Source organism: Calypte anna, chromosome 1 (genome assembly GCF_003957555.1).
Source record: "Calypte anna isolate BGI_N300 chromosome 1, bCalAnn1_v1.p, whole genome shotgun sequence".
Lineage (NCBI taxonomy): Eukaryota > Metazoa > Chordata > Aves > Apodiformes > Trochilidae > Calypte > Calypte anna.
The window spans coordinates 50,218,580-50,230,908 of NC_044244.1; the positions used below are offsets into that span (position 1 = coordinate 50,218,580).

The 12,329-nt window shown below is 38.5% G+C and overlaps 1 protein-coding gene across 1 annotated transcript in view; it reads left to right on the forward strand.

The window, feature by feature from the left end:
- TCF20 (transcription factor 20) overlaps positions 1-12,329 on the forward strand; it is a 127,667-nt gene that overhangs the window by 102,462 nt on the left and 12,876 nt on the right. Inside the window, 1 exon segment of the mRNA XM_030447313.1 lies at positions 8,944-9,037. Within this exon segment, the coding sequence (XP_030303173.1) occupies positions 8,944-9,037 (94 nt within the window).

A 12,329-nucleotide genomic window follows, 5' to 3' on the forward strand; every position in this document is an offset into this window, starting at 1 on the left:
GTAACTTAATGATCTACTTCCAGTCAGTGAATCCTGGCTAATTTTGTAATTTCCTAAATGAAGTGCCTCAGTTTCAAAACTTTGCACATTTACCTTTGTTTTTCCCATGCATTTCTTCAAAGCCCTCCTCGTCTGAGTTTTCTGCTGAACAATTGAATATGCTTAGCCTGCTGCTGTGATGGACTCTGCCCAACACTGCTGGCTCAGTCTCACCATTCCTATTTTCATCCCTTTTCATCCACCAACGCTTTGTTCTGTATAACTGAAGTGTCTTGCACAGTGAGGCTCTGTTTATGATGAGGGCTTGCACAGATTATTACAAATAATGACAAATGGTTTCTTTCTGTGTTGCAAATCTTTGAGGTTTTGGCAGGAGTGCTGCACCTTTTTTCCTGCCAGGTTGCATAGGTATTTAATATCTTGTCAAAATCTTCTCTATTCAGAGTTTACCTTGCTCAGAAGCATTCCCTTATTTTTAAGCCTTTACAAAGGTTTTGTTTCTGTTGCATTCACTGCTGCTAATAACAAAGTGATTGTGTCTTTAATGAACTAGACCTTCTCTATTCCTCTGAGTCTTTTAGTAAATATTAAGCATCATCTCCTGTTTTCTTTGACTAGAGAAAACCTGGTTCTGTCCTGCAGTTTGCCTCTTAGAACCAAATTCCTTTACTTAATTTTATTTTCTTCATGGCAGTCGTTTCCTTTTTTGTGCCATTCCAGTCATTGATACTCAATGGTATTACTTTACAGGGGAGAACTTCAAATAATTTTTTAATTTATAAAAAACCCTGTCCTTTATGGTGGTTATTTTGCTTTGGTTTAAGGCAGCTGTGTGCTGCTTGTTTTGTACTGCATTCAGTAGACCTTGTGCTAAATAGAAATTCACCATGTATTTGGGTATTTCCTGTAATCAGTACCAAAGATGGTCAGGAAAGAAATCTACTAATGGCAGAAAATCTGACTGACTGGAGTAAATGCTCTCTCTTGCTGACTATGCTATTCCCTCAACTCTATGTCCTTGACACATAATCATTGCTTGAAAATTTGAATTTGTTTTTCCTCTTTATAGTCTCTTCTTCTGTCTTTCAGACCTTTTTGTGACTGAATTGCATTTATTTTTGCACGTTTTATTCCCCAAATTAATAGCCAAGATAAACTGTAGAATTTTTAGTGCTAGACTTGCATTCTTTAGCAAATTCAAATCTAAGCTTACACGTGGTTTTCTGGAATGTTTCTCTCATTCCGGGTGGCTCTTTGTCTTAAAAGGGAAGAAAATTAATACATTTGCAGTCTTCTTGGAATTAGTAGTCTATGCATTATTTTAATATTACTCTTAAATATGAAATGGCTACAAAGGGGTGTACTTAACCTGCTTAATTTGAAATTTAAATATGCTTTTTCGTTGCCATTTAAAGTTAATATTTCCAATATTTTTGGAAGTTTTGCAAAATCGTTTTTCATTAACTGTCAGTTTAACCCCTCTTCTGGTTCGGTTTTGCTTGGTCCTGATTTCATTTGAGTTTTTCCCTCCTACCATTGTCTGAGAGGCGGGGAGGGTTCCTCCTCCTCCTCCATGGCTTTCTCAGCTTTTCACCAGTCTCTTCTCCCAGAGTGTGTTCATGAGTATTTCAGCCTTTGATCACTCCACCGAGTGAATGAAACACTCAGGCTTGTCTGGAGCAGGGAACATGAATTTATCGCTTAGATCAAATTTCAGCCTTTTGTATAGTGTTACAGTTTAGCTCAACCTTCCTGCTATGAAGGCAAGACTTAAGAGTCTTAAAAGCTTGTAACCTGACAGTATAATTTCTGGGTGCCTACATTCTCTATAATAATCACAGGAATAATTTTTTTATTTTTTTGTTCATTGTGGAATTTTACTATCCCTTGGTTTGCAGAAGAGCTGCCATTCCAGGCTGGTGCACAAGTATGTTTTGCTGTGCTGTCCTATCTCCAGAAGCAGCCAGGAGCAGTTATCTTGGAGATGTCTTAGTAGACCTGTCCTATAAAGAGTGCTGCTTGCATATTTTTTCCCTCTTTTCAGCAGTCACTGCCTTAGTGTCTTTTTCATAAGTGTGTTTAACAGGCAGTGGCATCCTTACCTTGATGAATTTGTCTAATCTGGTTTTGAGCTCACTTACCTTTCTGCAGCAGTCTTTGGCAATGGTTTTTATAGTTTAATTATTTGTTGTGTAGAAAAAAAAAGTATTTAATTTTAAATGTGTTGTTTGCTCTTCCTTCTTGGAAATCATTCCCTAATGCACACCTTTTTTTATTCTTTTAGATCTCAATCCCCTTTCAGTTACCTATTTTCCAAAAGACAGTCTTTTCTCATATGGAAGCTATTTATGTTCCTAGTTATCTCTGTGGTTTGTGTGTTGGTTTTTTTTTTCTGATCTACTGTATTTCTTTATTGGTAGGGTGACCAGAACCACACACAATATTCAAGATGTTGGGTTGCTGCAAGACATAGACAGAACGAAGATTTCCTTATCTGTTTCCTTTCCTAATAATTTCTTTTGTTCTGGCTTTTTTGGTGGTCGTGGTAGTGGTTTGTTTTTCACTTTCAGGAACTGCATGACGTTTCTGTCCTGAATGTCTACTAATACCTTTCCATGAGTAGTAAATGCTAATTTAGAGTCTGTCATCATGTGTATGCATAGGTGAAAATGTTTTTTTCTGTGTGTTTCTCTTTGTACTTAACATTAATTTTCATCTCTCATTTTGAGATGAGAGATTGTAAGATCTTTCTGCAGATCTTTACCATCAATTTGAGATCTGACTACCTCAGACAATTTTGTAGACTTCTAAGTTTTCACACCTTTTTGTTTACCCCCCCTTTTTGAGAGTGCCTGTTAAATAGCTCAAGTGTCTGCAACAGGACTTCAGAAATTTTTGCCAGCAAACCATTCCTTGTAAAAAATAATCACTTATTTCAGTTCTTGTTACTTTCTTTTTTTCTTCTGAGTTAAGGTATATAGAATGCTCTGTTCTTCATTTCAGGTGCCTCTGGTGTATTTTAATCAGCTGTGTGTGTGTGTTGAATAGGATTTCTCTTTTTAAAGATGTTTTTCAGTTCTTGTATTTTTTCTCTTTTTTTTTTTTCCCCATGCCATCCATTTTGAGCTGCAGCTTCCCTTTGTGTTTCAGCAGCCTGTGCAGCACTGCAGTTCTGACTTTTTACTGTTTCCTAATGCAGCATTACTAGTATAGCATCTTCCAGATCATTTGATTTGTTTGCTGAAATCTTGGCATCTGAATTTTTCCTTTATTTTTGAATTTTACTTCAGTGACTGTTTTCCTTTATTACTTGATTTTGCTTGTTACAAGAGTATAGCAGCAGCAGCAAGAGATGCCTTTTATTAATGCAAGTTTATATGGATTTTATCTTCTTAATTGTAGGGTTCATTTTTCTGATATTCCTTGCCTGGTCTTGGAACAACTTAAATTGTTTGTCAAGAAATGGAAGCTAATAATGCTGTATCCCTTCAGTACTGGTTGTTATCTCTAGCCCCAGTCACATAGGTGAATTTTTTCACACATTGTGCCGATTTCCTGTGTTGTTTCCTAAAAATGTCTGCCCTCTTCTTCATTTCAATCCCTTTCTGCAGCAGTCGTACCAAATCACTTACTCCTTTTTCCTATAGCAAATAGTACAAAGATTTTTTTTAGTTTTCCTCATAGCATGTTGGAGTAAGTTGGTTCTCTGCATCCCACTTTCCAGGAAAGACAATGCGGCTGCCTGCTGCTTTTGTTGCCCTTTTGCCTGGATATTAAATCTGAGCCTCTGCCTAGCCTGCCAACTGCTTAATCAGAAATAGTCAGAAGGCCCTCCTTCCTAATATTGCAGCTGACTCTGAAATCCTCATTATCTTACATCTGCATTTGTGCAGTGTAATTATACAGAAGCAATTATTTTCCTAAAAGCTTGTAATTTAAACAGACAAAAGAGGGAGTATGTAAAATGCCTGCAACCTGTATAATTAATGACACATATATTTCATTTTTTGCTTTCTTTTTAGTAACTTTTAGTTGTTGCTTTTCCATTTTTTTCTGTTTGTGTTCTTGACACTGGTATGCAGGAAGGGCAAAACCAAAAAGATACTTAGAAAGCAAGGTGAAGAAAAAGGGAAGAAAACAGAGCAAAAGAAAAAACTGATGCATGGAAAAGAGGAAGTTAGAATGAGGCCTTAGCGTTGGGTGCAGGTGACCAAACTGAAAGAAGCAACTGCTGAGCAAGAAAAGATACAGACAGTGGAAAATACCATAGAGTTGCATCTGTTGTGAATGTCCTCACTCCAACTGTTTTGGTAATTCTCCCGTAAGAAACGTAGTGGAAGAGTTAGTGTTAGGCAGAAGCAATTAATTTCTTCTTCAAAGCAACTGTTCCTGCTGCTGCCCAGAATATGTTGGAAGGGCGAATCCTGCAGCTCCTGTCCTCTCACCAGCAAAACCTTGTCCACGGTGGGATCCTAATACTCATAGGCAAGGGCATTATCTCAGTCAGTGGAGAGCCAAAGAGAAAATTAAAGTGTATGTTTTACTTGAGCAGGGTGGGACACTTCTTTTCACAAGCCAAAGAGCTTGTGTTTGGTTGAGAGGGGGAAGGTAGGTAGCTCAGAACTTGTTTATATTGTAAGACCTATGTGGACCTGGGTACAAAACTGAGCCAGACAAAAAAACATACCCCAAAACTACACCCCAGTTTATTAAATTTAGAGTAGTGGGCACTCAGAAGAGTTTACTCTTGGTAGTAATGAAGGAATACAAATTGCAAGGAAAATAAACCCACATAAATAAAAAATAAATATAGCCAGTGTATTTTTTAGTATTTTGAATGAATCAGCCACTCTGCTGCTGCTGCGGTAGCTGTCCCCCAACTGTTCACACTTCCAGGTTGGGTGTTACTTCATTTCGGTAGACAGAGACCGATGAGCTGTAGCGAGGAAGAAATGGGCTGCAAATAGCATGGAGAGGCAGAGACAATGTATCTGGCTTTAATACTATTGATAATTTAGTTCAAGGGATGGAGTGTCTCTTCTAAATGGCACTTTTCAGTCTCTCCAGCCTATTCTAAGTGAGATATATGTGCCTTGTGGCCAGAGATGAATTGTGGAGATAGGACCTCTGAATCAATCTTTGCTGTGCGGTCTTTTTTTTCCTTCCTCTTTTTTTTTTCTCTCTCTCCTCTTTTTTTCTTCTTTAATTTAAGCCAGGATTTGATTAGATGCCTGGCAATGATTACTATCCATTGGCACCTCCCATTGGGAGCACACTCCGAGTACCAGCCTTCAGCTCTTTCAAGCAGAGGAGGTCAAGGAGGCTGCTTACCGAGCAAAAGGAATTTCTCTTCCCATGAGAGCCTGAGTGCTGTTTCCCTGGCTAAGAATGCTATAATTCCTTTGCAAGTGACAAGCGGGCTGCTACCATCTGCTGGTGAGTGGCTGCAGGAGTTTGGGTGAAAATTTGTTCATGGACCAGAGTGGTCATTAACACCAATTCACACATTTCTTGTATGAAGTCCTGTGATTTTCATTTGGTTTTACAATGTTTTCTAGTCGTAGTGTACAAATTTTATTTTCTTTTTTTGTTTTGAAACACAGGTACACAAGATAAGGATTCTGACCCAAGCCACAAAACGTACCAGGGAGAACTGTGTATTTTATATTTTAAGGTGGCACAGCAGTCATGTCTAGAAAAAAAAGACTTGAGAGCATCTAGATTTTTTTTTTATCACTTTATTTCGTCTTCCTAGAAATACCTTGATTTCCTGTATTTGGAAACTGCATAGCATTACGTTAATCTTTCAAAGATGAAGTGGTTGACTGAAGTTGCTTTAGAACTATATGGTTTTTGTAGGGTTCATACAGCTTTTTTCACTGTGCAGTGTGTCAAGAAGGAAGAACTCGAAATAAAAGAGTAGCTATTGGGTATGTGGTTCCCCAACCTTTCCCTGAAAGAAGCAGATGGTTGGGGGTCCCAGGAGGTAGAAGAAATGGGGCCATTAGACTGTCAGTGGCATGTGAAAAGCAGAAGCATCTGCCAGAATGGAGACTCTTTCAGCAGCAGGGGAGCCAGCAGCAGCAGATGATCTCTGCCTTGAGCAGTCAATGGTGTTGTAGTCCACTGGGGAATGGCTGTGGTGGGTGTAGCTGCAGGTAACCTTGGTAATAATCTAGTTGGTTTGGCAGGGTGAAAAAAAGGGAAATTAGGGCTTGATGCTCATGCTCTGGCATCTTAACTACCCACTTTTCCTATCTAATCAGCCCTAACTACAATGAGTTGAAAGTACTCTGTACCCATTCTCAGCTGAGCTACAGGCACAGGTAGAATTTGTCAAAATGCTTGTTGTGTTTCTAGCACCAGCTTCAGAATAGCAAGATGAACTATGCAATGAACCATACTGTATGCAGCAAATATTAAGTTTGAAGTCTCAATTAACATTTGTAAAGGTATCAAAATTTTTTTTGCTAGGAGTCTTTTTGTTCTCAGTTGGATTGCACAGGACACTCTCTTAAGACATGGCTTTTTGATACTGAGAAATATTTTACACCGCTGCAGTTTAATCTGTTCTTATGCTCTTATTGACTGCTCTGTGCAGGACATAGTGTTCCAGGGAAGAATGAACTCTTCTGTTGCAGCAGTGTGATGGTACTTCAAAGACAAGATAAAGTGGGGAGGACAGGATGCCTCAGAGGGGAAAAAAAAAATCCTAGAAATTCATATCTGTTTTCAAAGAATAGTCAGTTTGAGTTCTGCCCTGTTAGAATAATTAATCTCAGACAGCCACATCTAAAAGAGAGAATAAAGCACACAAGTAATGAGCTTTGATTCAGAACTCCTCAAGCTGCACTTTGCAAATACTTCGCATAGGTGAATCTGGGACTATTGCCAATACATAATATTCTTCTAGGGTTGACTTCATAACCAGGAAAAGACATTTTCTTTACATGAAGCTTGGTTGTACTCCCATGAGAGAGTGACTTACATTGCAGTTTGGCTAAAGGTCCATATGTTTTGATGCACATTTAAATATTGGTTTAGAATTTTTTATATATATATCTTTGGAAACTAGCATTTGTGTTCTGACATGCAAAAAAAAAAGTTGCTTGGGTGTCTTTCTAGGCCTCAGGGACACTCTTCTTACATCATAAATACTACAGTAGTTTGTCATGATACACACTCACTGCTTAGAAGATAGACACAGTTTAATATGGATCAGGCTCAGGATGCCTTGACGTAGGTGAAAAGAGAAGGCAGTATTGAAGACAGCAGTTGTAGATGTCATGAGAACTGACATCTCACAAGCTTTTCTGTTCGTTGCATCTGCTTTGATTTGGAGGGGACCACCTGGTTTATGGCTGGAGCTAGTTCTGCTTTCATCCTCATTCAATCATTTAAATACAAAGTACAGTCATCGCTGCATGGCACAGAATAGTAGGAAGAGCAATGACTGTCAGGTATTCTCTGTGTTTTTGAAATATTGTAAGCAAAGCCTTGTTTAGAATGCAGAGCAAGGAACTTTGCTGTGGCTGTTACCTTTGATGGCACCTGTTCTGCAGACCTCCACTGCCCTGTGTATGTTACTCAGGGATGTGTAGAAATGTGGCTGTGTTGGCATTTGAGCCTCCTCATGCTCTAAAAACCAGGCTTTTGTTCAGTGCCAGGTGCATGGCTGGTTTGAGTACATCTGTTCTCTGGGCTGTACAGGTGTAGCTTGCTGGTAGTGTTAATAGAGCACATGTAGTTTGACACCAGCTTTTCTAATAGAAAAAGAGCTTTTAGATTGTGTCATCATCTCTGTATACAGTCATTCAGAAAGGCAACTTCTTACAGTCTGAACTCACAGTGAATTGCACCAGCTGTACGAGGTCTTACTGTAGTGTTGGTTGTCTTCAAAATTCCTGTGTTTCTTCAGTATAGCTCAAAAGTTATTGCAGGCCATCCTTTATATTTCTGTCAGGCTATTTGCATTTTAATTTTTAAATAGTAGCAGTATCTTAGCCTTCAGTGGTATCTGCCAGATGTACCTTGTTTTCTTTTTAGAAGGGAAAAATGTTAACATGTCAGAAATGAGTTTTCATTGGACCATTAGATTAGTTAACTCACTGCTTACATTCAAGAAATAAAAGTTGCTGTCTGAACGAGATGCATGGTAGACCTACTTTCTTAAGTCATTCCAGATGAAGCAAATAGGTGAGTGGCTTTCTTTCTGCAGCATTCGCATCTGGCTGATAATATGGTTAAATACATCACTGAACAGTTGAGATAATAGGATTTAAGTAATGAAAATTGAATGTGGTCATCAGACAAGTCTTACTACTTTGAAAATAAAGGTATGAGCATCATTATGGCACTGCAGGCACCTTTTTGGAGATGTGCCATTTTTGTGAAAGTGATATATTTTCCCTTGATGCAATCTTCTGCTCCCAGTAAACCTTTTTTGATCACTTGTGAAAAAACGTTCAACTTGGCCTTGATCCTCTTGGACTTTTAGTAATAATGTGCAACCACATTTGACGTAGCCAAATTATTTTTACACTAATGATGTCATCCTAGTAATTCTTTGTTATGCTAATTCTTATTTTAAAGCTGCTGTAGATTAAAAATGTTTGTTTCCTCTGATTTTAACACTGATGTTATTGTCAGGTACTGAATCACAGGCCAGCAAAATAGATTTGAGAGGTGTTCTTTCTCAGTGGTTGGTTTGAGCATTTGGTATGCCTTGCCTGGCTAGCACAGCTGAAAAATTTGTTACTTGAAAGAACTGAGGTTGTCACCTATTCAAAAGGCCTTTCTTTGCATGGTGTGGAAAGATGCAGTCTAATGTGGTCATACTTGAGAAATTTATGCAGGAATGTGGTTGATAAAATTCCCGGGAAAATACAGGTATTTGTAAAGATGATTTCAGTCTTCATTACCATTTCTTGGTTTCCCTTTCAGAAATGTTCCCATTGCCAGGAACCAGGAGCCACCTTAGGCTGCTACAACAAAGGCTGCTCCTTCCGATACCATTACCCATGTGCCATCGATGCAGGTAAGAACAAATGGCATGCTAACTCTGCTTTATGTTTAGTTAAAACTTATGACACTAGATATTTCCAAGTTACTTTTCACTATAAATGGTGGGAAAAGGCACCAGTTAAACAGTACACAATAATTCTTTGGGACAAAAGGGAGCTTGTAAAGGAAAAAAATCTACCTAAGAGTGCAGAACAAGCCTGCTGTTGGGGAAATGCTACAGTGACTGAAATTTAACTGCAGTATGAGAGCTGTCCAGTCTTTTATTGTGGAAAATAGAAACCCTTTATTAAAAGCATGCAAGTGACCTGAAAGGCATTTCCTCTTTCAGGCTGCCACTTCTATGGATAGGCATAACAAGGATTTCAAGTGCAAAGTGCTTTTAGAATTCATCAGTACCACTTGCAGCACAACTCCTCTTAGAAGCATTTCAGCCAGTCTTTTGAGTAGGTCCAGTTTTCATTACTGGACAAGCTAATGGTTTGGTTGTTAAGCCCTTATTCAGTGATCAAAGGAAAAAAACTGGAGTTCTCTGCATGTATTTACCTTTAGAGGTGAACTTTCCCCTCATATGAACATAGGCTGTATAGAAGACAGGGCAGCAGACTGCAGGAGGAAAGCATGCTTAAAATGTTACTGTTAGAAGTCTGGAAATTAGAGCAAAAGGTTTGGATTGTGCACTTCTCTGAAGCTTCTCACCTTTTGAGACTGAAGGAGAGAGTAGAAAAGAATGTTACTTAAGCTGTGTCACAACAAATTACACAAATTCCTGTGAGTTTTAAATTATCTCCAGCTATGAGCCTGGGGCTGTAAGTTGGCATTTTGCATAAAATAGTGAAAGCCTTTCATGGAGACAAACTCTATTCTTGGGTGAAAAAAAATCCCCAAACATAATCTGATCTCAAGTATTCAAGATTAAAACTCTTGACTAGCAAATAATTGCAAGTTTCCTGTTTATTAGCCCACTTCCACAGCAGCCCACTAATTTCACCACTTACTCTACTCAGTTTTTCTAATGTTACATTATTTGATGTAGGTATGCTCATTTCTGAATAACTGCATTGCAGCTTTCACAGTGAAATTCTACCCTATTGGAGCTCTGCATTCTATTCTAATAGAAATGTGTCTAATTAAATTAATACTGCAGTTAAATACTGCTGATATCATAGCATAGATGGCGAGTCCTTGATTTTGCATTCAGTAAGGTGTTAAATATTCAGGCTGCAAAAATCATAGTCAAAAAATTGCCAGAAATAAGGGTGCCCATGTAAGTTTAATACTGGTCTCTGTGAATGTATCTTATAAGGTAGTAATTGCCTGATTAAAGACTTAAGACCCTACCTAAGTCTGTAGGATGAAAGGATACTCATTCATGAACATATGTAGTCCTCACTGGTTCTGTATTTAATGCATATGATTCCATCTCAGTTCTGAAAGTGGAACTGTGGGAACTCCAGTGATGTTCAACTCTTATGCTTAAGAGTTTCATGAACATTAATAAACCTTTCATTTACAGTACTTCTGAGATACAGAAGAATCAGATTTGCATTCATACTTTGTTTAGTAACTTGAGTTGTGATCACCTCTTTTCATACCACGTAAACCCCAAATTTAGTGTATGTTCCCAGTGTTTTGGGGGGATTCATTTTAATTCTTGCATTACTAGGTACAATATGTAATATTTTTAATGTCCTAAACACAGGTATCAAAAAATAAGCTGTTGTCCTTTTTCTTCAGATATTCCTTCTTCATTAACTACTCCAGCAAATGCAGTAGGATCCTCCAGATGACAAATTTACTGAACAATTATGACTGATTCTTGAGCAGTTCTGTGTTATGCGTGGAAGAGGCTGTGTCCTGTAGAAAAGCTAGTATATAATAATAATAATGTTTAGTCCATATTAAATTATGTGTACCATATAATATGTAGAAGTGGGCTAGCTACCCTAAATTTGGCTTTTCCTTTCATTTGTCTTGACTTTGCAACCTTTGAGGCTTTTAGAGTAGCTTTTTGTGTTCAAGTTCCAAGTCTATGCTTACTTCATTTTCTTTTAATTTTGTTATGAGACATCACATTGTCATATGGCCATCTGTCAGAGTGTACCATTCCAAACTGATTTCCCTCCTTTAAGTAATGTGGCAGTAATAAATTGCAAGAGCTGCATGGAGGTGGAATACTTGGACTGTGAGCTTCACTAACATATTTAAATAGTAGCAGAGGAGTTGGTAAAAGTGGTGAATCTCTGGTTTCACTCCAGGGAGAGTATGATTTATTGAGAACAAAAACTTACCTTTGTTAGTGTATACATTCTCCTTTGTTTCTTGTTCTTCAGTCTATGTGTCTGATACATCCTTCACACCAGCCACTGGCTCTTTATCTAGTTGGTCTCAAGTTGTTCCTCTCAGATTATCCTTGTCTTTTTGTAAGACCCAATTCACCCCACCCCTTTCCAACTTTTCCTTTGCCCAGTTTTCTAGATGTCATTCTGGCTTCCTTCTCTCTGCTCTTGTTATCACATCTTTCTCTTCTTTCTTGCTTCTAGCTCTTGTTTTTCATCTCCTGGCTTTCTTCCTCCTGTATGGTTCTCCTAATACAGCTCCTTGTCACACATACCCCTGCTGGTCTCCATTTGTTCTTGGTTATTGCCCTTAATTTTCTTCACCTTTCTGTGCCTTATCCCACTAGTTCTTAGTCTCCAATCTTCTGGCCAGGTGAACCCCAATTCAGTCTTAGCTTCTTCCTGCTGGCATTCATCCTTAATTCTAACTGCTCCCAACTTCTACTATCACTACTCTCACAATCCTGCCAGCCTCCTCTCTTTCCACTTCCAGATTGCCTTTTTTGGCAACATTTTCTCTTCTGCTGCCTTCTGGGACAGTGCTTCCCATTTTACAGTTTTGGAATGGTCACCTTATTCCTTCAGGCTGCCCAAGCTTTAGAAATGTTCCCTGACACCTTCAGTGCTTTTGGGTCAGGTGCTTAAATCTGAGGCTAGAGAGATTCATTTACAGGAAAGACCTGCTTACCCCCAAAGAAGTGTGTTAGATGGAATTTCCAAAGGACCTAGCAAATAAAACTGAAAAGAAGCCTCTCCTGAGGATGTAGAGATGAAAATCTCCATTCCTCCTTTGAAAGAGTGGGATTTGTAGATTTCATGGTAACCTGGCAGGGGTATGGCTTGGCTAAAGTTCAAGTCCTACTGAAAATCAGGGAATGTTAGAGCTTTTCAGAGAAAAAATTGCTGGGATGTTTAACACAGGCAGAATAATTTTTTTTCTAATAAAGGGTTTTAAGGAAATTGTTAGGC